The sequence below is a fragment of the Pollicipes pollicipes genome, unplaced genomic scaffold, assembly GCF_011947565.3.
Source record: "Pollicipes pollicipes isolate AB1234 unplaced genomic scaffold, Ppol_2.1 Scaffold_4295;HRSCAF=5057_pilon_pilon_pilon, whole genome shotgun sequence".
In the NCBI taxonomy this organism is placed as follows: Eukaryota; Metazoa; Arthropoda; class Thecostraca; order Pollicipedomorpha; family Pollicipedidae; genus Pollicipes; species Pollicipes pollicipes.
Window position 1 is genome coordinate 28,835,336 of NW_023596461.1, and position 26,855 is coordinate 28,862,190.

Genomic DNA, 26,855 nt, shown 5'->3' on the forward strand with positions numbered 1-26,855 from the left:
AAAGACGGGACACGGGGAGAGGGAGGGTGGTTAGTCGAATTACCGAACAACGCAGCTGATAGTATGGCAGCATTTCTTTCGAATGCGCAGCCACATTCCTCGAGACCAATTACATGCATTTTTCCGGTACGCCGTATCATGGCCCTCACGGCACGAACAGGCCGTCCACATTTAGTAATGCGCCGTCAAAGATAGTCGTGCCCGCCACTTGCAACTATAAGCATTGTGAATGGGACGTGGTAGCTTTGTAAACCGTCGGTTCGGTCGGAATGCCAGACGCTGTTGGAAAGTCAAACGAATAGAATGTATCTCTGAATCGGGCAACCGCATTAAAACAGAGGCTGTTCGTCTTAGAGTAGCGCTATCGAATGCACACATCGCACTCTTCACGTGGAATTGTGAAGATTTTTCCCTTGCCGCCGTATTCCGGCCACCGCGCTACGGGCAGGCCGGCTATATTTAAAATGCGCCGTCATGATGTGATATGAAAAAGGTACCGTTGTATGACGAGCGATTTACATTGCCGACCAATGTTACTCTCACACTGAGATCGTGTGCGCATGGTTTCGCCCGCCGCGCAAGACCAAAAGTTATTCAAATTGCACCAAGTAACTTTGCAAATCGCCTGTGTATCCTGACGGCTAGCATCGAGTGGGACGCTGTCGGAGGGTAGATCGATGTTATTTGGATGCCCAAATCGAACAACTGTGTTGTACGGGGAGTTCATAGCCGTATAGCAGTGGTATCAAATGCGCACAGTCGCGCTACCCGCGCGCGGTTCTGTTTTCCTGCATCCGTGCTCTGACCGTCACGCTCCGTGTGGACCAGCCTGAGCTAGGGATGCGCCGTCAGTTTGTGATTTGAACAGAAAAATCTCGTCCTGCAATGAACAATCTACACTGCTGGTCCATGGTGCTCCAAGAAGGACGTCCGGTGCATACGGTCACACTTGTCGCACCCGAATAAAATCATTTTAAATAAGACGCCGCAACTTTGTAAATCGCCGATTTGGTCAGCCCGCCAGCATTGAGTGAGATGTTGCGCGTGCGCGGACCGAAATAAATCGATACCGTAAAAGGACCTATTGGTTCTACTTGAAGATGATAGCCTTATGGCAGCGCTATGGAATGCACACAGTCGCGCTCCTCTTGCGCGTTTGTACATATTTTTGCCCGGCCTGCCGTGTATTTGCCATGGTGCGGGCAGCCGTCCGCAGTTGGCAATGTGTCGTCAAGGGTGATTTGAACAAAAACAAGTCTTGTCAACCAATCAATGGTTTGCATCGCGGACCGATAGTGCTCACACAACAATATCGTGTGCGCGCGGTCGAAACTGCCGCAAACGACCAAGTGTTGTGAAATCGGATGACGTAAATTTGCAGTCGTCGATCTAGCATTACGAGAGAATCTGCCGAGGAGTCCATCGAATAAAATGGATAGAATTACCCCGATTATCCGAAAAGCGTGTTGTAATCCCGGCTGACAGCTAGTCAGCAGCGCTATCGAATGCATACAGTTGTAATGTTCGTATGCAACTATAAACATTTTCTCGGGACGCCGTGTGCTGACCATCCAGTCGCGGGCAGGCCGTGCACAGCAGGCAATGCGACGAAAAGGATTGACATGAACAATGAAAGGTCATGCCAGCCCATGACAAATTTACATTGCCAGCCGGCCGCACACTTTTCCACTTCCGCGTCCATCTTTTCGGCCGACCTCCGACAGCGTCTCGCTGAAGGCTAGCGTGCTTATGCTAGAAAATGACCACTAGCTGTGGTCATTTCCCAGACAACTCCATTCAATTCAGAATAGTTTTAGCCGAGCGCGGCAGGTGTGATCATGTGAACACGAGCTAATTGTGGGAGCGCTGCCGTAATGTAATGTCATGCAGTGTAATCTAATATAAAGTAATGAACGGCCGCAGCGTCGATTGACAGAGTTACGGCGTCGAAGTTAGAATATGCTTAGTCGCGCAAAGCAGGTGCGAACATGTGCTCACGATGTCATTGTGGGGGCACTTTCGGCCGGCAATATGAATCGCTCACACACCGTAATGACCTTTGTCGTGTAGCTCAAAATCTAAAAGGATTTAGATACTAAGGACAGGGCTATGAACTTCACCAAATGGTCTTCAACTGCGGACATGCACGATGTCCATAAAGTTAGCGATTTATTTAGATATTTATTCAGCAACGAAGTCCGATTTCTCTGAAGCCTGAAAGCTTGACATCCGCCGGTAATTCTTGGGTGATAGTTCACCGCCCATTGACCTTGCTTTTGACCGTAAAGATCACGTTTTATCGCAAAATAAAAGTCATTTGCAATGATCTCGTACCAAAATTCGTCTTGATGCCTTTTCAGAGCAACTGGAACTTGTCGCTGAATAAATCGCCTACTCCACAGACATGTGCTCGAAAAAATGGGAGAGGTTGACATGAGGCCGTCGGGTCGCTGGGCCCTCAGCTGCTCCCCCCCCCCCCCCCCACACACACACTCCCTTCCTCTCCCCCACACCCGCTATTCTCGGCGTGATCGCTTGAGGCGGTAGTATCGCTCTCCTGTGGTAGATAGTAGTAGTAGTAGACGAATAATAGAATATGGTAGCAATATTTCCCTCAAATCTGGCGCATTGGTTTAGGTTCCGACGCAGGACCATCCAAACCGTGTCGCTTGTGCTGAGCTGTGTTGCGTGCTACGTCTTGGAGAGGTATGGTTTTCTCGTATTTTTTTGGTGCTACTAAGAACCACCACTCATTTTCGTAACATAAGAGCTAGCCACGTGAAGGGAGGGGTTTTGACAAGGGACCATTAGCACTCTGAGGTCGCTGAGTGAAATGCGTGATGGGTTGCCCTTAGATGGAGCTATATTTCCCAGCCTGTTATGCGATGTCTGGTCATGGGATTGACCCATCCTGAAATGTCTATGGTTGCAGTCGAAAATGTGGCTCTTGGATAAGCAGAAACCGTCAGTTCAGGCTGCAAAAATGTGTGCTGTGCTGAACACGTTCAGCTCAGCAGCAACATTAGAGCAATAATTTCAAAGCATGTCTGATGAATCAGGGTGCTCAGAGTGCAGCACTATATCACCACTAATTTAAGCACATAGATAGCCATTGGTGGAAGAACTTATGATCTTACAGTTGAATTTCAGGCCAAAGTGCTCTAGCAGTGCAAACTATTGGCATGTTTGATTTCATACCATTGTTTTGGGGCATTTGCTGGTCAAGTTTCAGGAGTGTGTCAGGATGCATTCATTTTCTTTGGTCTTGTGGGTAATTGCAAGTAGCAGCTAAGCACTTAATAGATACCTCTGATGATAAATGTACAGTTAAGTAATGCGCCCTGTGCCCACTGTTCCATATCATTGTTGTGGGTGCAAAATGACCATTGCAGCCAATGTGCATGAAAACACCAATGAACAAGAAAACCATGTCATTATTGTTAGGCATTCCCTGTTTGATTATCAGACATGTTCTCAGGATAAATATAGTTTGCTGGTGGTTTCCTTTGTACCTAGGTGATCTTTACAGCCCAAAAGGTATAGATCACCTATACACATATGATCACCCCAACTCTTGGTGTACAATGCAATCTGTAGTATGTAGTCATGCACCCCTTGATTGGACATATCAGGCCAAGGCATTGCTTCTCTGATCATTTGGGTGCCTACTGCCATACTATGCATAGGATCATACAAATGCTACATGCCAACCTATTAACAGGTTTACTCTCAGGCAACTTCATCATTCATTGTCACTTACATCAGCAAAATATCAGTGAAATACCTGATTTCTTGGGCAGGACATTGAGAACATATCATGGCACTATAATTATCACATATTGCACTTTTATCGTCCAACATCAGGGACATTATTGCATGCTAGTCACATTATTGCTTGAAAGTTATAATGTGAATGCATTTGTTGTTTCAAAATGGAATGTATGGTTTTATTATAAAAATGCAACAAGGAGCCTCATGATTATTGTCTCAGTGCAGCCTCAGCACAAAGAGGTCAAAAAAGGAAATTCACAGACTAATGCCTGTGAGCCTAACCATCTCAGTTACTACCTTACCCAACCTAACATTGAAAGGAAGTCATAACGGCTGCCGTTATGCCACAGTGTGGGTTGAAATCAAAACAAGCTTTGAAACTGCAACCTTCAACTTTAAGCACTTGGCCTGTAAAAGAATTGTGTGTCTGCATGCCAAAGATACATGGCACTTTCCAGGATTTGATGTATGCTTTCCAATAAGACAAAAGTTAAATGGAACATTCTGGGAGAAAAGGTCCTTCTACTCTCTTTGTTATTTGCTAAGGCCACACTGACTACTATGGTATTTTGTGTGCATAGGAAGGGGGAGGAAACATCTGCAAGAACTTGGAGTATCCCAATCAGTGCTGCTCATGGAGGTGCGCTGCTGATAGTTCTTCAGTGGCCTCCAACAACATTGAAAGGAAGTCATAACAGCTACCTTTATGCCACAAACTGTCACCAAAATTTGTCCTGTGGTTGTCTCAACCTGGACCAGTAGATTCTATGTGTTTAGTACTTGTCCAAGCACTGTTTGAATGTTTTGTGCTGGCAGCTCTCTTGACATCAGTGAGCTGGCTATTCCATTCATCACACACACTGTGATGTTTTGTGGTGTTAAGAGCCCACTGCAATAGCCTTTAAGCTTTAAGGGTTCTGGATTACTGTGCCACCCCATGTCACAATGGAACAATTTGTTGGGATTGATTCTCAGCTTGTCTGTGGTTATGTAGAACAAATTTGTCCATGTTGTGTAGACACATTAAACAAGATACACAAGAGAGCAAGACGCATTCAACAAACATATATGATTTGTGTCCTGGGATGGTAAACATCCAGCAGCATGAAATGAGACAAAAGAAAGAAAGTTACTGGGTTTGGTGCAAAGCAATTCAGCACAACTATGCAACATACTGCAATTCTCATTTTCTATCCTTGGATTTAGGGCATTGCACCCCTGTGTAAAGTGTTGCTTTATTTAAGTTATGATTTGTGCATGGTACACAAGAGGAGTATGAAAGTTTTGGCTGAATTTGGCATCATACCACATTTGTCAATTTCACCTTGACACAACATCAACAATTGTAATCAACAGCATGCCCATGATCACCAATACCTAGCAATGCTTCATCATATTCAACCACTCAATAAGCAGTTTACAATGGCAAATACTTTATGGGGCTGAAGAAAAGAAAACTACTGTACTTAAGGTACAAGAAAATGCACTGAAAAATAATGGTAAGGATGAGTTTGTTGTAGCTGTAGTGCAGAAAATGTGTGTGATTGATAAGACTGCCACATGCATGATTGTTATCATATTGTTGTGCATTGAATAGATGCATTTCATATCATGAAAGCCTTCTTGATTTCACATGGTCTAGTTTTTTATCAGCATAACAAAGTGATAAATCACCAGCCTACAAAACAAGTTAAATTTTGATGTGTAAGCTTGCACATCATTAAATGGTATCATTATTTACCATACATGCCAATACTTTTTCTTTTCCAGTCTGAAAGCTTGACTTAATCCTGAATCATTGCGTTGGCAAAATGAACACTGCTGAAAGGATCAAAAGACATTGGCCACTGGATTCCAGATGAACCTTAACATTTCCCCTCAAGATTGCCCCAAGAAGTGTAAGGGATGTGAGAAACAAGTCGCTCTTCGAACAAATAGTATCATGCATTAAGCAAAGTTCAACTAGTTTAACTATGCATTACTGCTTTCCAGGCCACAGGTAATATCTCTTGAAAAAAGGGTTAGTGAGGGGACAGTTTACAGACACTGCCTTCCTCTTACATTTTTCCTTTCTCCTTTTTCTCTCGGGTATTGCTGCGCACACATGCCAGTCTGTGGTGGAAGCTCAACTTCAGTAGAGCATTGAAGTTGGACTGATCTCACTCGTGATGTGACTGTACACGTCGTAACGGGCATACCTTACAAAATAAGTGTTTGTATATGACTCCGTTGGCTTGATGGTGATAATCTCGTTACTGCGCGGCCGACAGTTGTGCAGGCGAATGTTACGGTGAACGTTCTTTCGTGCTAATTGGATAATGGACCAAGGCAAAAGTCTGTTGAACATATATTGCAACAATGGGATGGTGGGTTTGGAGTGGTAGCAAAAAATTATATTCAGCATGGAAACCGATTTGAAATCTGTCACAGGAGTTTTTGATTTTCTGTATTGTCTCATTCTGTAGCTGAACTAGACTTAGGACATGAGCTGCAGATGTTGAGCGAAAAAATACATGTTACCGGATTTCATTTTCACATGACCTTTAAAACAAAGCAATTCAGGTCACAAGTTTAAGTAAACCAATGCAAAACCAGGCCGTAGCCAGCCATGGTTAGGGCACCAGATATCACTTGGCATAAAAGGGTCTTCACCAGGTGAATCATCGGTGTAGACCTCATGTTTGGGTTGGTTAGAGAAAAGCTTCTTGGCTTATGTTTGGTGAACAAAAAAGCATGCATGGTTTAACCCTACATCTAAGGTTATCTCTCATTTGAGGAACTCTTTGAGATAAGGGGTTCAAGCTGCCCTTTTGCACCCTCTGTAGTGACTCCACTACCCAGGAAGATCAAACAAGATAGTTTTTGTGATGGTGAACTTTTGCCTTAGTTGTTGTAATATTTCAGCTAAAAATGTTGGGAGAGCCCAGGCCAACATTAGGGCAAAGTCAACCCAAATGACCCTTCATATTATTATCAATCTGTCTGCTGTGGGGGCTGCTCTAATCACCTACTATTTCATATGCAATGGAGACCTCCATAGCTCATAGGCAAACCTTTCTTGCATTGATCCATATGTTACCAATGGCATTGTAACCATACATCCACCAGCTATCCATTCATAATTATTTTTGCCCACCTTTCACCCAAGTATTTGTCGCAAGGTTTTCGCTGTGGATACGAAGATGACACCTGAGGACGTTTTAAATGTGGGTTCATTATTTTCTTCTAATTTCGAGTGCAATGCGTGAATATGGGCAGATACCCTAACAAAGCATGAGTGCTGTTACCTCTTCCCATATATCTGCTACTTACCAAGCTTTTGTGGAAGCCCCTTCTTCCTAATGTGTAATAATTTTCCCACGTAATCTAACCAACCCAGTCCATTAGCGATTCGACGTGCGCGCCCACGAGTTTCACCTTCCATCAGTTTCTAACGCGTGGTTAGTGGTAGTATGCATGACTGGGGTGTATGAGTGTAGTGTAAAGTGATATGGAAGCTCAGCCGGCGACTGGGTTTTAATTTAGTGGTGGGCAATGCTATTCAGCGTTACGAAAACTGTTTGTCCAAGCTCATATATGATAATCAAATGAAATGGACTGAACATGTAAAAGCTAAAATTATCTGAAGCATTCTGGTTCTTACTGTATGGAGCTTACTTAGGGAATGCTTCGTCGCCGTTTCACCCGCTGTCCTTGTCCATCTCTATTGGGAACGCCGCTTGGCGGTAAATGGGCGCGCCATTCTTTGATCAGCTGTGGGGACGCCGGTGGCGCGCGATTGCGTGCGAGTCTCGAATGGGTTGTTACTTTTCGCTTGCTTTTGATTGAAGACCGTTGCGTTTGCATTTTATTGTGAGCTTTCGTGGAAGAGAAGTTGTTTTATTCTGTGATGCTGACACTAAGTACTCGAAAGTCACGGCGGCAGCCGGCGCCCAAGTCGCCTCAGAAGTCGCCCGGGAGGCTCACATTGTCACCCCTACAGCTGACCCCGAAGAAGAGACTGTCAAGGTCTATACCGTCGTCGCCCCTGGGTCTTTCACCAGTTCGTCTATCACCGGGAAAAAAGGCTGTGACATGCAAAGGAAGAAAACTTGGTGTGGCAGCTGTCAACACTTCTCGACATAAGGCTGTGTGCGAAGTTCTGCACACATCAGTGCCAGAACACTTGTCATGTCGCCAGAGGCAGACAAATGACATCAAGGAGTTCATCAGTGAGTGTCTGTCACAGTCTTGTGCTGGGAGCATGTACATTTCAGGAGCACCAGGCACAGGGAAAACTGCATGTCTTCAGAAGGTGCTGGCAGACCCAGAAATTGAAGACATTCAACAGGTTTGGGTAAACTGCATGTCCCTGAAGTCAACTGGTGCCATTTATAGCCACCTTGTTTCCAAGATCTCTGGGAAGAGAGGAAACACAAAGGAACGAGATGCTGTGAAGACCCTGGAGAAAAAGCTAACCAGCAGTGGTGAAATGATCCTGGTTGTTCTGGATGAGATTGACCACTTAGAGGGCAAGAACCAAAACATTTTGTACACTATATTTGAGTGGCCAATGCTGAAAAACTCAAGGCTAGTGCTCATAGGCATTGCAAATGCTTTGGACCTGACTGACAGGCTTTTACCACGTCTGACTGCTCATGTACAAATGAAGCCTACTCTGCTGCACTTTCCATCATACAGCAAACAGGACATTGCTCAGATCATTTACTCTAGGCTGGACATGGTGGAAGGAAGTGAGGAGGTCATTGCCCCAGCAGCTGTCCACCTGCTGGCTGGAAAAGTGGCTGCTGTTGCTGGTGATGCCCGCAAGGCTCTTGCTGTGTGCCGCAGAGCTGTGGAAGTGGTGGAGAGGAAGGTGAGACGTCAGCTGCTGATAAATTTGGATGAAAACGTTGATGTGAACTCACCCAGAAAGACAACCTCTGGCGTAGTAGGCCCAGCAGTGATACTGCAGGTTTTCAATGAGGTGTATGAAAATGTGGTTGTTCAGCAGTGCCAGAGTGGTGTTGCAGACAGCTTTCCCATCCACCAGAAGCTGGCTTTGTGCTCTCTACTGCTGTTGATGAAACATGGATGGAGCAAAGAAGCCCCCATGGGCAAGCTGCATGAGATCTACAGCCGGGTGTGCAGGGGACGCCACGTGGTGCCTGTCACCCAGTCAGAATTCTGCAGTGTGATGGAGATGGTGCAGGCAAGAGGCATAATCGCCATCAAGAACAACAGGGAATCTAGGCTCAGCAAGCTCTCTCTGATGCTGGATGAGCAGGAACTGGTGTGTGCCATGCAGGACAAGGAGCTGCTGGCAGACATCCTGAGGGATGCCACCTTTGCAAGGAAATGATGTGCTCTGGAAATAGTTTGTGGTGATTGGCAGTTCTTTTATGGAGTGTTTGCTCATTTGACCACTACCATTCTTTTAAGCTGCATATGTTTTTGTGTCATTTAAGTAATTCATTGCAAGGTTGTTGATATCAGTGTTGGAGTGCTGGTGATGTCTTACCTCTGGGCTGCTGAAGTGACTGACTAAAGATATCAGTGCTGAAGTGCTGGTGATGTCTTACCTCTGGGCTGCCGAAGTGACTGACTAAAGATATCAGTGCTGAAGTGCTGGTGATGTCTTACCTCTGGGCTGCTGAAGTGACTGACTAAAGCACATGTGGCTGGGCTCTGATTGTTTGACAACCTGCATAGGGATGTTGCTGTGATGCAATTCAGTTATTGAGGTTGCCAGTGATTGACTGACCATACGTTGTGAATATCAAGTGGATAGCCACATCCTCTGTGTTTTTAGAAATTTGGCTGGATGTCATGTTTTATGCAGTGAGGTTTTTTAATGAACTGATGTTTTGTATAAATACATATACAGGTGCACTGTTGTCTTTGTGCCAGCAGCTGTGACAGTGGAGTTGAGTAGTTGGCTGAAGTTGGTCTTTGAAAATCCAGCTTATCATTCTGGAGATAATTATGGCTTGTGATTTCCTAATTTTCAGGCATCAATGATCTGAGGTCAATGTGCTTAAAGGGGGCATTCCTGCATTCTTGCAATTTTCACTTGTTATACCAGGTGAGCACAATTTTATCAATAAGACCAGTCCTCTCGAAATGCTCCTGAATGGTTCATTGATTTGAGGTCGAATATGTGGCATGTCCTATGTCGCAGAGGCTCTGGGTGCAAGGTGACGAGTAGTCGGCAGACCCTAAAGTCTAAATAATTATCGACAGATGCCGGGCCTTGTCCACCGTGCATTGATAACTTCTGCGGACGCCAACAGAACCGTTAGGTGTTCCACGCTCCAGACTTCTTGTTGCCCCTGTAATTGAGCCATTATCCGTGGGATCCTGAAAGAAGCAAAACCATTGACACGTTTGTAACACCACAGTTCATGATGCATAATACCGGAAAATCCCTTCAAAGTGAAAGCTCAGGAAGTAATACGTTTGTGATGCGTAATATCGGAAAATCGTATCGAGGTTAAGCTTGGACGATAACACCGGAAATCGTGTCGAGGTTAGAGCTTAGAAAGCTACAGAAACCCCCCAGAGACTTGCGGTCTCAGACGGGACTGTCAGATAAAGGGCTGTCAGGCTAACAAAAAACAATTGTTGCTACACCAGTGAAAACGTATTTCGACATTCCACGCGTTTCAACAATATGCTTGTTTCATCAGCTTTGGAACTCCGACTTTTTCTCTGTGAGCTCCACCGGTGCTGCTGTCCAACGTGCCACTTTAGAAGTAACCAAGAGGACAGCGTGCTGCGTACCAACCAACACTTCTGATGTGGCTGGCCGGACGCCAATAACAATTTTGCGATGACAAATGTCACATGTTTTCAAACGTTTTCTGACGTCTCGGAGACAGGTCCAATATTGAGGAGGGAGTAAGCAGTCGAGCGCTAGGGGCATCGGCGGGACGGAAAGCGCTGCCCCAGACGTACAGGGCCCCACCCCAGAGAGAGCCCCGCTCCAGAGGCACGGAGCCCCGCTCCAGAGGCGGAGACCCACCCCAGCAACACAATCCCATCCTAGAGACACAGAGGCCCGTCGTCGAAACGCAGCCCAACCGCGATTGGCCGCTGATGCCACCGTCCGTGTTTCAGCTGCCCGTGCCGCAGGATGGCGGCCCCCACAGACAGGCTACAGGTGCTGGAGCGGATCGAGGGCGACATCGCCGGCGTGTTGCAAACGGCCGCAAACGTGCTGCAGGAGCTGGCCAAGGACAAGGCCAGCATCAAACAGGTGGAGAACCACTCGGCCCAGTTCCTGAAGGCGCTGAACGGCGTCGAGACGGAGCTGACGCGGCAGATCAGCTACCTGACGCAGGTCTCCACCGGCCAGCCGCATGAAGGCAGCAGCTACGCGTCGGGCAAGGTGCTGCACATGGCCTGGCATCGACTGCAGCACGCGCGCAACGAGGCGGCCAAGCTGGACGGCAAGCGCGGCCATGCGGCGCGACAGGGGCCGCTGCAGGCGCCGCCGCCACCGCCGCCCCCGCCGCCGTACCAGGCGCCGCCGGGCGCGCTGCAGCAGGCCGGCTCGCAGCCGCCGCCGGGCTACGGTCAGCAGCCTGCCGCACAGTGACGGGTTGGGACCGGACTGCGAGGGACAGTGACGGAATCAGGCCCGGACTGCGAGGGACAGTGACGGAATCAGGCCCGGCCGGTGGGCGGTCGGGACTCGTAGGTCGATCGCCACTGGCGGGCGAAGGCTGGCCTGTCCGCCTGCGAGGCGGTGTGGTTATCCCGGTACGGCAGGACGGCAGATCTGGGCCGAGCCGTCCTCCACGGAGGCGGGCGCAGCTCGCGGACAGAACAAGGCAGTGGGAGCATCACGTGCGACAGGCAGCGGGCGCAAGGGCCTGTGTCGTTCACATTCGGCCGCGTGCGCCGCCGCGGCGCCGTCCAACTTCCACCGGCCGCCGGCGGCCGTCGCAGACCATCGACGAGTCGTTCGTGATTTATTCTTTGGGATAAATAAACAGTACATAACACACTACATCCACAACACCGTGTCGACCACTTGCAAACCGAGTTATGTGAGCCGCGCTACACGTGATCGGGGAATTAAACAAAGCGCAATAAGCCAGAGCGGACGAACGCCGCTCATCTGTCGCACCCGCGCCAACACTGTGCACGCCAATCATTGCACTGGTCGGCTCCCGGTGTCGCCGGGCCTCGCACCCGCCGCCCTCATTCGCACGGGCCTGTCTCCCCGCGTCACGTCACCGTCTCCACACGGTTCCAGCCGCAGGTCAGCCTCCCGGCCGCCGGCGCCGCGGCACGAGTCGCTGCCCCACCTGGGGTGGACTCCCGGGATGATCACATGGCGGTGGCGCCGTTGCTGCCCGCGTACTTGGGCTTGCCCCAGGTGAAGGGCAGGTACCGGTACCGGATCATGTGCTGCCGGGCGGCACAAAGTCAAGAGGACACACATCGGACGCGGCGCACCCACGTGCTGCCGGACGGTACAATGTGAAGAGGATACACATCGGACGCTGCGCACCCACATGCTCCCAAGCCGGACCCGCGCGCACACAGCCTGAATACGACACGTGACGGGCCACGTGCAGGACGGGACACATGCGCGCCAAGGGAGGCGGACGCGAGGGGTGCCGCACACAACGGATCTCCTGCCCCCCGCCGGACACAGCCAGGGGCGGACACCGGGCACAATTTCGGCTTAAGATTTATCAAATCTGCTGAAAATCGCGAGACTTCAGCAGGAGATCGAAGCCGCTTCTAGTGTGCAACGCTGTTTAACAAAACCGAAACCATTGCGTGTCTGCTAAAATTGCACGGGATGAGAAAACCATTCGGGCTTTGATGAGTGACTGAAACGAACACGAGGTGCTAGCATTGCTGATGAAAGGCCTTTTACGGACGACCGTCTATATCTTGTAGGTCTGTCAGGGCGTGTCGGGCTGCTAGTTCCTCGGGTGTCGTTAGGTGTTAGTTCGGCCTGGGAATGTTTCTGGGTCTGTCAGGACGTGTCGGGCTGCTAGTTCCTCGGGTGATGTCAGGTGTTAGTTCGGCCTGGGAATGTTTCTAGGTCTGTCAGGACATGTCGGGCTGCTAGTTCCTAGAGTGTCGTTAGGTGTTAGTTCGGCCTGGGAATGTTTCTAGGTCTGTCAGGACGTGTCGGGCTGCTAGTTCCTCGGGTGTCGTTAGGTGTTAGTTCGGCCTGGGAATGTTTCTAGGTCTGTCCGGACGTGTCGGGCTGCTACTTCCTCGGGTGTCGTTAGGTGTTACTGGAATGTTTCGGATTTAAGCCATGCGTGCGTCACAGCCGTGGAAAGTTGTGTGACATCCTGCGGTACAAAAGCGGGCAAAACTATTGTAGCATAGTAAAGGCGCAGCTGCACAAAAAAAAGCACCACGAAAGAAAGAACTGGCGGGTCAAAATGGCACAAGGTCCAAGCCGGAGCCATCACCCGAAAACCACCTGAAACCGAAGCTAGCTGCCAAAAATTGTACAAGGCCGAAGCCAACCATTCAAAAGGGCCCAAAGCCGCAAAACAGAGCATGCATCGATCGGAACATCATGCAGTTTCGTACTGCTGCACAACCTATGAAAAACATGTATCTTAGGTTCGGTGTTACTTGCGATGATGCTGCAATAATATTAAAAATGCACAATCCGTCACTAGCAAAAGCACGCCCTTTTAAAAACGCAGCAGACCTCAACAGCCAAGTCTCGCTGCGATCTCACCTTAATTTGCCGCTTCATTGTGATGCAGAACAGCGTGATGAAGTACATGACAAGGATGGGCCAGAACACGGGGATGTTGAAGACCTCGAAGAAGGTGCAGCCGAAGGCGATGACGGTGGCCTTAGTGACGCTGTACCAGAACTTGAACTCCGGCAGGCGGCGAATGAACGGACGAAACTCTTCGTTGGAGCGCGTCGGCAATCCGGGCTCGTCCCCGTCTGCGATCCGCGCCAGGCCAGCGTCAACACATGGAACCGCGCCGCCCGCTCGAGCGCCACACCGTTCACTGACTGCAGCATCGGCAACAGCCAACGTCACGAGCTCGGTCAAATACAATCAACCCAAACCGAATCATGAGTTAGCTCTCAGGCACACACATCAGCAGACAAACACAAAGCGCTAGGCGTGTGAGTCGTAACTGAGACTACTACCGATAGAAGTGTTCCGTCCTATTGACGCACACACGACACACACACATGTACCACACACCAGGGGACCTTCACTAACCTTCGAAGCCCATCTCTAAGCTGGGATCCAGCTTCGGCGTCAGGAATGCGATGAGCAGGTTCAGGTGGTATATTGCTAATGCATATGTCACTATATACCATCCCTGGAACAAAACAACTCTAGATGCGAATTGTGCACTTCGAACACATCATCCAATGCCGGTGCACTACAAAATGCTGCTATCTCAACCGACTGCCACAGGTTCATAGCAAACGCTGCCGATAAAAGCGGACCTTCACCCACGAGGTTGTTACACGTCTCGTGCAGCCTGCACTTCCCAATCAAATGCCAGTCTCCGTCTCGGCCACGGCCTCGTGTCGCCGCCTCCCTCCACACCCCTGGATCGGCCAGCATTAGCGAGCGCCGACGGCTCACCTGGGCGGCCAGCATCAGCGAGCGCCGGCGGCTCACCTGGGAGGCCAGCATCAGCGAGCGCCAGCGGCTCACCTGGGCGGCCAGCATCAGCGAGCGCCGGCGGCTCACCTGGGCGGCCAACATCAGCGAGCGCCGGCGGCTCACCTGGGCGGCCAGCACCAGCGGGCGCCCGCGGCTCACCTGGGCAAGGACAATGCGGACCCCGAACGAGACGAGCAGCACGACGGTGAAGACCCAGCGAGCTATGGTGTGCGGCGTCCACCGGTCCAGCAGTAGCTGGTACGTCTGGCGACAGTGGGCAGCCCGTCAGGGCGAAGGTAGCACGCGCCCAGGTCGGCCGCACAGGGTGGCCCGCGCCTGTTGCCGTCTGAACTTGTCCCGCCGCTGGAACATAGCCGTAGAAAATAGCGTGGAGCTGATGATTTTCTGAGTCTTATTTCCGGCCATGCCTCTGTTCGTGAGCCGGCAGGAACCACGCGGTCATTCCATTCGTAACACAATATTGTCTACGTACAATATCTCCGGCACCATCTCAATGCCCCAGAAAGTTTACTTAAACAAGTTCCGACACTGCGGTTTGTCTCGGGGTTCATTGCTTTGGTTTCATGATTTGCGTCTTACGCGTAAGGCAATTCTCTCAACGTTAAGCGCAACATAGCACTTTCTAAATTCGACTGAATATTTATCAGGCAGGGCTTTAAGGTCAGACACCTAGCTGAGAATAGCTCTCTGGGAATACCTTGTCTCCCAGCCCCCATCGAGCAATTCCAGTTAAATGAAAATGCTTGCCAATAGGTTTAAACGAGCCCCCACTGTTGTAACGCGGCCACCCTTGCTCAGTCTGACTCATTTGGCCGGCTGCCAAATTACTATCACAGCCGCCGCATGGGCGCGGTTTCTGGCACATCGACACATAGCTGATAGACACTTCCAAGCGGTGTGTACCTTCCCATCGTTACGACCATCATCCGCCAAAAACCTCGCCCGTTGCGAGTCGCAATCAATGTAAACCTTGTCGCGTGGACCTTGGACGCCAATGGTCTGAATTACAAACCCTTGGGTCTTTGGGCTTATGTCCGGGCTCGCAACCACAAATTGGTCGGGTGTGATACGCCCTGCCAGCGGAGCTGCATAAGCGGAGATGGCAATTATCAACGCAACACTGGCGCATTCTTAAACCGCGGCATTGGGGTGCCGCTCTCTGCGCTCCCACTGCCATGGTCTCAGTACAGAGCAAGACGTTCCGTATCCTTCACAGCCCAGTCCCGCATCTTGACAAGTACCTTCGTGCCTTTTGGCCATGACTCCAAGCCTGGAAATATTACACCTTCACTACCGCTGTACGAAGCCCACAAAGCTCCAAGTGATACTCCTGCAGGTCATAACAGCGTACGTGGGGATCCTGTGCGCTATAGTGGCGCGCTCAACCCAGCTTTCAGATCGCACCGCCAGAGCCCCGATAACGGCGCCAGCTGATTTCGTCGTCGGCGGTCCGCGGTGCTGCCGGCCGCAGTGGCCGACAGCGCTGGGCGACGGCAGCGAGCTGATGCGCGGCCCGCCGGCGGTCCGGCCTCCGACGGCACCTGAAGCCGCTGTCACCCGCCTACAGACAGGGCAGGTCGCGACGCCAGAAGGCACAGCGCGGGCGGACGGAGGGCTCCGTCGATCCCACGCAGCCTGGTGACGCCGATGCTCCTCACTTGGTGCACACTCGGCGCCGCGCAAAACACCGTCGGTAGACATTTCAATGCACACCGCGCGCAACGCGACAAAATGCGGCGGTAGGCAGTGCGAAGTGCAAGGTGGGCGCCGGTTTCTGCTTCTTGAGCCCTCCCCCTCCCCCGAATTTAGAAATTTGACGCAAGTTGTGAGCCACTACATGAAACGAGACGCGCCGAGAGCTTGACTGCCTCCCTTCCCTCCCCCCTAGCCCGCACAGACCCCCATCAGTCCCGACGATTCCACCGTGCCTGACCAATATGAATGTGCCAAGTCGTGGCTCGCCCGAGGTGTCTCCAGGGGTCCCTGAAAACCTGCTATGTTTAGCAGTGGTGAGCATTTGACTTTTTAAGGAATTCGTTCCGATGGCTTTCAATGGGTGATACAAAGTTCAGCATGCACACTTAGCAAACCACAGTGCATACGTTCTGAACGCACCAACCAGATCGCGTCACCCAAAACCACCAGATAATTTCGCCTCTGACACATTGGCTGACACGACAATGGAGACATCCCCTTCACGAAAGAGCTGCAGCAGCAGCTCTTTCGTGAAGCAGCCATACTGTCAGATTTACCTTCTCCGACCCACCGTCATCTACATGCTGTTCACGTGGTCCACGGGAAGGCAAGCTGTCCCCTATGGGATTCCAGCCCAGGGATAACCAATGACAAATGCTATTGTGCCTCCCCCTGGGGCATGGCAGCAGAGGAAAAGAAGCCATACTGCTGAGAGGCTTAAACGACATGGGGAAGTGTGAATCACGACAGCAAACGTGCAACAGCAGGACAGTTTGTCACAAGCCTGTCTGACTACAACTGACTGCAGTTATGATGAATAATAGCATTTGGTTGCAGCCTTGTCACCTGTCCAATCCTCCTGAAGAACTTAGATAACGCTCCCGGCGCATTTACAGGCTCATCTTCCATGTTGTCCATCATCTTTGCATGCCCCTGAAAAACGAAACAATGTGAAACTCGACTAATGCATGTCCAAGACATGCTAGGTCCAATAAGAAGGCCCAAGTTGGGTCAAGCTTGGTCTGACTTTCACCTGAGACATTGTGGTTCCTTGGCAATGAGATTTGTTGCTAGTGCTGGGCCACTGCATGCCAAGGAAGTAAAAACCATGCAATTTCACTTGTAGGCTGGGACAAAACAATTCCACATTGTACACTGCTTAGATGCATGGTCAGCATTCATACAACAAACTATAAATAGTGTGACCATCCACATAAGCATAGTGAAGATGAAAATATATTCACATTTATACTAAATAAATCCACAGAAAACATCACTAACTCTGCATCAGAAAATGAGCACTTGGAGGCTGAGGTGGCATGCAAGTAAAGGTACAAATCTACAGATAAAAACATGCTGTGCATTATGTTATGTTGCACAGACCAGCCAGTGGTTCAAAATTTCCATATGGGACTGGGAGCCTGAAGAAAAAAGCATACACAGTACTGGAGTGCCAACTGACATTTCACCTGGATCTATTAATGAAGACAACACAGCATGTGCCAGAAACAGGCAGTGCAAGACATTGTAAGCACTCAAAGCATTATCATGGGATTGAAACATATCATGCCAGAGTTGTCAGATTAAGGTGGAAGTGATTTTCCTCCAATGTTACCAACTGCTGATACCCAAAGAATGATGCATAGAACACAGTATGTTATGAAGTATCCTTTAAATTTGTCTTCTAGTGGGGAGCCAGTAACATGAAAGCTCACCATGGCGAGGGAGCATGCAAATCACAAATAAAAGTGCAGCAGGTAACATTAACACAGCAAAAACCAAAAACAAACACAACATATAATGTGTCCTTATAAATCTAAGGGTGGAAGATTTGGAATGAGCACTGGAAGGCAAGGTGTGGTTCCCAGGCAGGATCCAGCCTCTCTGAGTCTATAGGATAAGCCATATTGTGCAGATGAAACAAGGCTGCATAAAGCTAGCCTTCAAGTCTGCAGTGCAGACAAAAATGACCAATACAGCAGTTAACTTAATTTTCTGATGAAATCCTTAATTCAAAAGAAATGATGTTGTCAAGAATTCACATCTCAGACAAGACAGCATCAGACTCAAAATGAAACCATCACACAACACAAGTTAACATGTGTAACATGTCCATTCATGACACCTGTAACAGGCATGCTATGCTGACAGCAGCTAATGAGTCAGCACCACCTTTGGCAGTTCGAAACAACAGCTCACACCAACCCTAGGAACAACCATCTTATCAGCTGTAGACCAAATTTCTTTGGAAATGCTACATAATGGTACCCAGAACATGTGGCATCTTACAAATCATTTTTATGACCATTGCATCTTAGAAAAAACTACTTGAGAATTATGAAATAAAAGGAAACACAACATGCTGTCACAGATCTTTCATAGAGTGCCAGTGCTGGTAGTGATCAATCAGCCCTCAGGGGCTTTGACACAAGTGGCATTTGTGCAGGGGCCCTGGATGTGAGCTTCAGTTGCTAACTTCTTACCCACTATGCTGCTTATATGCTTTGATAAAATAGTAAATAATATAGCACCATTCAACAAATAGCAGGCATGTGTCAACTTACCATTATGACATGACCTTGCATGTGAGATTGTACGTAAAGTATGCAAGACTGTCTAACAAAAACCATATGAAGGTTTAGTCATTTAGCATGTGTGCATATGTGCAAGAGCAGTACCTGCAAATTATATTTCCACAATCCTAGGATGAGGTGGTCAAAATTACTTTCTCAAATGCATGTAAGTGGCTTCAGCTATGCCATGCCATGAAACATCTGTGAAGTGCACACACTTAGGCCTCTAGGTTATAGTTTTATAGATAAGCTACTTATAACTGCCATGGTACAGTTACAAATTACAATTACAGTAACTGCTGTTGTTTGTCTGTTTTTTTTAATATATGCCACACTAGTCCATGTCTGAGTTTAAAACACATCCCTTACCAGGAAACAAAACATGGCTCCCAACAACAATCATCACAAATGACATAAGCAGCATAGCAGTCACTATGATATCAGAAAAAATATCCTAATAAGCAAACAAAGCAAGCAAGAAACATGGCTTATTTAAGGAATAATATCAACATTTCACTAACATTTTTTAAACATTACTTGCCAAATTTTATCTAGTCATATCTGACTAAATTAAATCAATAAATAACAATAAGTACAAAATAAATGATGAGGCAAAACCATGAAAATCAGGGGTCCACAAATAAATCAAAAATAAAGAAAACTACCCAGTCTGCAAAAGCTTAAATAATTGTGGACCTAACTAATGAACAAAATAGACATTCTGTCCCATACATTAACAATCAGTTTTGCTACACAAGAATAGTTGCAGTTACTCTTGCCACCATCAACTATATTACCGCATCACTCACACTGAAATCGAGAGGTCAGAAAGTGGAAACAATGGGAGTGAACTAGTGTACTTTGAGGCCAAGATGGTTAGTGATAGTACAACCCTGCTTAATAATAACTGGATGCATGATGCTGTGTGCTGGATCCACAGATAACTGCATTTTAGATAGGCAATCCCTGCACATCTCATTACCTTAAAGCTGTTGAATCTCCATCAAAATGTTGTATGGACCAAATTCACTTCATAAGAATTTCTTCAACATCCAACTGGTCTGTTTACCTTCACATTAATGGATATCACCTACATAATGACATCAACCCAGCACCACAGATACACACATAACTCACCACAGTGCAGGAATGATACACACGACCACGTTCAGATGCTGGTAAGGTCTCTATATTTTAATTACTTGACTTCGAACTTTGCCTGAGCCTTACACCCAAACTAATTCGGAGACGTAAGCAATCACGCGCTTCCCCAGCGACGCCCCGAGGAATGGCAACCTGGCAAGTTTACTGACAAGGTCACCCCATGAATAATGTCCATAGATCCATAGGAACCAGAAGTCTCCCAGGCTCAGACTCCCTCTCGCACGTATGCCAATAATGACACCCAGTCGCCCCTTTAGCCGGAAAGTGGTCACAGCGAGTTGGGTCTAGTTGTAACCAGTGATCACTCGATGGGCGAACACAAGACCGTGAACCTGGTGAAAAGGAGATTTTTGATCCTATAACATAACAGATATTCAACTGTTGACTCTAAAAAGCTAGAAGGTACTCCAACTAATATATTAAATCCAATATTAAGTTACAATTAAGGAGAACTGTCGAATATTAACTTGGTTTTTGATGAGCTAGTATTTTTCCGCTAGGAGCAGCAGGCGCATCTTATGATTGCATACTGAACGACGTGTCGATTGATGACCAGTTTGATACATTTACGACGCGCATAACGCGCAAGTGCACGGCTACTAAATGGAACTTGTCGACATCATCGGAGCGTTGGCACCGATTCTGCAGCTGTCCTGGAGCTCGGAAACCATGGGAACGATTTTGTGGAGCATCCACGCAGTGACGTAGCCAGGATTTCGCGAAGGATGGGCCAGATCGGGGCACAGAAAGCCATTTAAGCCAAGAATGCCCCACTTCATCGCTGTAGAGGCCATGCTCTTGTATACGGGACATCAGTGACTAGGCTTGGAATTCGTCGTCATGCGTCACGGCATGGCAGAGCCCCTCCTCGACTTTTACTACCCGCACCGGCCCAATGCTCTGCAGCCCGGAAGCAAATTTGGTCCACCAATTTTGCCGATTTGATTCGGTAGATATGACGTTAACCAACTAATACTGTCAAGTAAAGTAGCGAATACAAAAGGTTTGCGAATTGGGACAGTTTAGTTGTAGTTTAATAGTCATCAACAGAATTATGTCGGCGCACGCACACACCGTCGCCCGTCCCCGGAGCGCAGCGACACTTCCATTCCCCATCCACGGGCCAGACCCTCTCGTCCAAGCCGGCTCCAGCTACGCACCCAGGCACGGAACACTACGGGGGCGTTCCCAGGCACGGCACCTCCAGCACACACGAGTCCATTTCCCCTGATCCTCACATGGATCAAACGATGTCACTACAACACCATCCCTGTGGAGGCCTCTGGTGGCGATGACAGCGACGAATTACCGTCCACGGAGCCTCTAGCCCCATGTCCCGAGACAACAGCACGCCCCCAGAGAGCGGCGGGTCCCAGTAGGTTGCGGCGGCACCATCGAAGCCGGTGGGACTGCAGCTGTCCTCGAGCTCGGAAACTACCCAAATCGCTACGTCATTGTGAATTCTTCAGACACCCGTGTCAAGGCGTCTGCACCGCTCCCCGCCGCCCGCGCGAGGGAGGCAGCCGGCTGACGTCGACCGGACGCCGAAGCAGCATCTCGCCGGGCGCCTGGGTGCGGAGACGCGCTCGACCGCTCAGAGCATCATGCATCCATCAATGGATGGTGGCGGAGTCCGTGCGGGGGTCGACAGCCCGCGTACCCCAGACGACAGCCGGGTGCATGTCTCGGAGGGCAGCGCCAAACTCAGCCATGCTAATGTGCTCAGAGTCGTCGCGACCAGGTGACATCGCCTTCTGTCTTCGATGACGTCACCGTCCGGCGTCACCACGAGGACCCCAGTGGCCAGTGAGCTGGCGTTGGTCCACACGGCCTGACCGTCGCCCTCCACGCGCCAGGTCTGGCAAGCCGGGTCGTCACCGTCAAGGTGACTTGCGATGTGGTTCGTCTTCTCACGCAGCGACATGTCCCCGATGACGTCACCTTATTCCTGCGTCATGTTTGACTCGCATCGGCCTGCGTCATGACGTTCCCGCGACGCGTCAGCCATGCCGGCGCGGGACGGGGCCATCCGCGCACAGGCAGGCGTGCAGCCAGTCGCCTGCACCACGCAAACACGGCGCGACGAGACACGCGGAAGATCGGAATACCGACTGCGTTGTCACGTACCCAGCGCAGCTGCCCTCTGTCCGACTGCAGCGGCACAGTCTTGCAAAATGGGTTTGGGAGTCTGAGCGGTGAAACGCAGCCTAGCCCCCAAAACGCACAAAACGGGTTTGATCTGATCACTTTCAAGCTTGGAGGGGGGGGGGAGGGAAGGGGGGCAGTGGAGCTTAATCTAGGGAAGGAAACTGAACAACTGAACAGGAAAGTACGCCCCCGCAGCGCGCACAGGCACAGCAGTCGGGCTCCGCCAGCCGTCCGCTTCAACGGCTTTTACTCCAGACCGCGCTCAGCCGAGTCTGGAACCGTCTGGAACGACCACAGCTGTTCATCCACATGAAACTGCAGATAAACCCTACGAAGGCCGACGACACTGACGTTCGCCCAGTGGCGGCATCACTCAGGCAACTGACCTGCACACACATCAGATCGGTACCGGCGGAGCGAGCGGTCACGTACCCGTTTAACTCACAATGGTCCAGCACTGACGCGCTTTGGCCGGGCTCCTCTGCTGAACGGCCATGAACGACACAAGGCCTCTCGGCGCTCCATGTCGCCGCTCATCCCATGGCACCAGTCACACCGCCGCGATCTAAGACCAAGAGTTACAAACACCGGGACGCCAGACACGCGAGAAACTTCTGGACGTGCGACGGCCGCTCGCTCACATCCAGGCCCTCAGGCGAGGGCCACTGGCCGTCCCCTGGCCGGTCGGCGCTTCAGGTGAGGTCCCCTGGCCGGTCGGCGCTTCAAGTGAGGTCCCCTGACCGGTTGGCGCTTCCAGCGAGGCCCAGAGGCCGGTCGGCGCTTCCAGCGAGGCCCAGAGGCCGGTCGGCGCCTCCAGCGAGGCCCAGAGGCCGGTCGGCGCTTCCAGTGAGGCCCAGAGGCCGGTCGGCGCCTCCAGCGAGGCCCAGAGGCCGGTCGGCGCTTCCAGCGAGGCCCAGAGGCCGGTCGGCGCTTCCAGCGAGGCCCAGAGGCCGGTCGGCGCCTCCAGCGAGGCCCAGAGGCCGGTCGGCGCTTCCAGTGAGGCCCAGAGGCCGGCCGGCGATTCAAGTGAGGCCCACTGGCCAGTCGGCGCTTCCAGCGAGGCCCAGAGGCCGGTCGGCGCTTCCGGTGAGGTCCCCTGGCCGGTCGGCGCTTCCGGTGAGGTCCCCTGACCGGTCGGTGCTTCAGGTGAGGCCCAGAGGCCGGTCGGCGCTTCAGGCGGGGTCCACTGGCCGATCGGCGCTGCTATGCTCTTAGTGCTGACACAGTGTCAGTCGAGTGAGCTCCCGCTAGAGGCAGCCACACTGCTCTTCCACGGATGCCAGCACGTGCAGAGCAGAGAGTGCACGATTGTGTCCAAGCTGCCGTTGTAGATGAGCACACGGCATTCCTAGCCACGGACGCATCGCATCATGGACGGAGCACCGCTCAATGGCGCGCAGGAGAGGGTGACGGCGCTGACGCGTCCTGTCCCGCACCACTCTCCGACCGCTGATGACACGTCGCAGGGAGGCAGCCCGGGCCTCCATAGGCCCAGCTACATCACAGTCGGCGTGGTCCACGAGGTGGGGGGCCTCGCGACGCCAGGGGCTGTGCCGGCAGCATCGATGACTGTTGTCTCTGCGCCACGGCTACCGCCGTGTCGCATTCGTCGCTGAGGATGGCACAGGCTCACGCCAAGACACTGGCCAAGGCGAATGCTCAGCCACGAATCCGACAGGCTGGTTTGTCCTGCAGCGCTCGGCGGTCCCGCCAAGTATGCCCAGATCAGCACCCACTCGAGGATGCCGCCGAAAAGCGTTCTAAGCCACCGAAGAGTACCTCAAGTCGCCCAGGAGCGCCCCTAGTCGCCGCAGTCGGCCAGGAACATGCTGGCCGATCCTCTCGTCCTGAGCCAACACCTCGTGAGTGTCTCGTGCGTAGCGCACTAGTCGAAGGCGAACGCCTCGTGCAGCACCTCGCACGTGGCCTCAAGCGAGCTGTGGCTGGCCGCCGGCGACTGCGACCATACGGCCCTCCACCACCTCCACCTGTCACCTCCACGCCTCAGGTCTGGCAAGCCGGGTCGTCACAGTCAAGGCGATTTGCCACCCTCCACCATCTCGGCGGACTCGCCACCAGACAGCCACAGCGGAGGAACCGCTTCGGCAGCCGCGCCCCTAAGTGGCATAGCACCTGTGCTCTCACCAGTCACGCAACGACGGCCGCTGTTTCGTCGAACTCTGGGATGAGACGAGTACCGAACGGGGCTGGGTTGGTGGCCGGTTGTGAGGCGGTCCTCGATGTCGGGACTGTCACCAGCGGAGCCCGGCTCGACACCGAAGCGATAGTCGGACCAGTGGCGTCGCTTTGTACACTTCCGGCGGCTTGAACTCCCAGCGCTGACGTGAGCCCCCTTCCAACGCCCTTCTGAATCCCTCAACGAATACGAGCAGGGGGGAAATACTCGACCAAACAAATGCAGCCAAATTATCGTAACTGTTGGTATACGAGGTATGTAGAAATATCGCTATTCGTACCATGTCCATTTATATAACTATTATCCTAAACGTACCGAATACTTTTGCCAGGCCACGTCCTTCATCTGTTAGGCCAGTCTAAAATTGTTTGACTGGCCTTTCACGTAAGTACACCGGTACTGGAAGCAGGAACATTTAACTGCAAAATGCGGCAGGCTTTTAACGCACAGGACGGCCCGATAAGAGTTCACCCATGTGTCCCTTAGCGGAGGCCAGTGTATTTCTCGCAAAGTCGAGACTGCGGTGGTGCTGAACTGCCAATGGAGCTGCAAAACACGATCAGCGAAAACGTTAGTCATCAGTGATTCAACACCCGTGGAATGGTGAAAACAAAAGGTACCCGAAATCGCCCGTCTGGCGGTCCAAGATGCGCAACAGCTGGATCTGCCGCGGGCAGTCGATTGTCCGGTCGGTTGTTCACGCTGATGCACCCGTCTTAAGTCTGAATGTGGCCTCAAGCGTTTGACGGCTCGCTGGCTTGTCCCCGTTGACATGGCTCTTGAGGTCACCCCATGGCATCAAGTTCGGGGTCGACAGGTCGGGAAAGTGAGAAGCCGAATGCATGGCAGTCTCTGCACTCCAGCGAAATGGCTCTCGAACCAATGCAGTGAAGCTCGTGCCGTGTGTGGTATCGCCCTCTCCTGCCGGAGCCTCTCCTCGTCCCGATCAACCTCGCCCTCTCCTGCCGGAGGCTCTCTTCGCCCCGAGCAACCTCTCCCTCTCCTGCCGGAGCCTCTCCTCATCCCGACCAACCTCTCCCTCTCCTGCCGGAGCCTCTCCTCGTCCCGATCAACCCTGTGAAATCCTGTGATCTGCCATCCATCCCAGCATCGGGATCGTGCAGCGGGGTATTGTCAGAGCGGTAGCGATGTAGCGTTCTAAGGCATAGTGTTGACAAGATATCCGCTCCCGTCCTCAAAGAGACATCTTCCATAGTGCCATGATTTGACGAACGTGACATAACAGATGACTATCATTTTTTCGCGCTTTGTCATTGAATGGTCATTCGAATGCCATCGCAGTGGTGATTGTGCGGGAAATACGCTTACTGCTGTTGAGGAGAACATCCGCTAACTTACTGCGCCACCTCGTATAAACGGTAGCTTCGAATAGCCGCAATATGTTCGTTTCACCTTTCTACGGCTTCTTGGCGAACCTGATGTATTGTAAAGCCGAGAGCTTGCGCACAGTCGGGAGACCTCACCCCGCGAGCCGTACATCCGCTCTCACGGAAAAAGGAATGCTGCAGCACGTCTATGTTCACGCGACTGGGTATCAGAGAATATGCATACCGCTCTCCTCATCTGTGATGAGACTGATTTCTTAGTAACCATGGAGTGTCCGGCATTGTAATGCAGTATGGTTAGAGTGGCTATGATGTTTTAAAGATCTGGTCCAACCTATTGATTACATGTTTTTCTTTTTCGTTTTGGCGCCCTCGCTTAACAATGTTTGTTCGGTGAACCCTGACCCGATCGTAAAATTCCATGTCAACGGCGGGGCTGTGAGATGACATTCCATATCAACGGCAGGGCTGTGAGGCGACATTCCATATCAACGGCGGGGCTGTGAGGCGACATTCCATGTCAACGGCGGGGTTGTGAGGCGACATTCCATGTCAACGGCAGGGCCGTGAGACGACATTCCATGTCAACGGCAGGGCTGTGAGGCGACATTCCATGTCAACGGCAGGGCCGTGAGACGACATTCCATGTCAACGGCAGGGCTGTGAGGCGACATTCCATGTCAACGGCAGGGCTGTGAGACGACATTCCATGTCAACGGCGGGGCTGTGAGGCGACATTCCATGTCAACGGCAGGGCTGTGAGGCGACATTCCATGTCAACGGCAGGGCTGTGAGGCGACATTCCATATCAACGGCAGGGCTGTGAGGCGACATTCCATGTCAACGGCAGGGCCGTGAGGCGACATTCCATGTCAACGGCAGGGCCGTGAGACGACATTCCATGTCAACGGCAGGGCTGTGAGACGACATTCCATGTCAACGGCGGGGCTGTGAGGCGACATTCCATGTCAACGGCAGGGCTGTGAGGCGACATTCCATGTCAACGGCGGGGCTGTGAGACGACATTCCATGTCAACGGCGGAGCTGTGAGGCGACATTCCATGTCAACGGCAGGGCTGTGAGGCGACATTTCATGTCAACGGCAGGGCTGTGAGGCGACATTCCATGTCAACGGCGGGGCTGTGAGGCGACATTCCATGTCAACGGCAGGGCTGTGAGGCGACATTTCATGTCAACGGCAGGACTGTGAGGCGACATTTCAGCGTATTTCAATGCTCGTCACTGTCCTTGCTGCCTTTGAACGTTATCTGTCTGTTAGCGCGACCGCTGCCACCGACCGCAGGCTGTCGCGGTCGGGGACAAATAGCGAA

General features: G+C 51.1%; 3 protein-coding genes across 4 annotated transcripts; 2 read left to right on the forward strand and 1 right to left on the reverse strand.

Annotated features, from left to right (window-relative positions):
• The first annotated feature begins 2,654 nt into the window (after positions 1-2,654).
• Positions 2,655-11,761, forward strand: MED11 (mediator complex subunit 11). 2 transcript variants are annotated; one of them, XM_037219172.1, is made up of 2 exons: positions 2,655-2,706; positions 10,870-11,761. In XM_037219172.1, the coding sequence occupies exon 2, from the start codon at positions 10,886-10,888 to the stop codon at positions 11,348-11,350; it is 465 nt and encodes a 154-aa protein (XP_037075067.1). In that variant the 5' UTR covers positions 2,655-2,706; positions 10,870-10,885; the 3' UTR covers positions 11,351-11,761. The 2 variants fall into 2 exon arrangements, with proteins under 2 accessions (XP_037075067.1, XP_037075068.1); XM_037219173.1 differs by lacking the exon at positions 2,655-2,706 and adding an exon at positions 4,370-5,270.
• Cdc6 (Cell division cycle 6) lies at positions 5,963-9,859 on the forward strand. Its single transcript, XM_037219169.1, has one exon. The coding sequence runs from the start codon at positions 7,661-7,663 to the stop codon at positions 9,110-9,112; it is 1,452 nt and encodes a 483-aa protein (XP_037075064.1). The 5' UTR covers positions 5,963-7,660; the 3' UTR covers positions 9,113-9,859.
• LOC119096331 (protein RER1) lies at positions 11,713-20,308 on the reverse strand. The gene is made up of 6 exons (XM_037219170.1): positions 19,807-20,308; positions 16,943-17,029; positions 14,540-14,644; positions 13,985-14,087; positions 13,478-13,695; positions 11,713-12,168 (listed from the first exon to the last, which is right to left on the reverse strand). The coding sequence occupies exons 2-6, from the start codon at positions 17,015-17,017 to the stop codon at positions 12,088-12,090; spliced, it is 582 nt and encodes a 193-aa protein (XP_037075065.1). The 5' UTR covers positions 17,018-17,029; positions 19,807-20,308; the 3' UTR covers positions 11,713-12,087.
• Between the last annotated feature and the right edge of the window lie 6,547 nt (positions 20,309-26,855).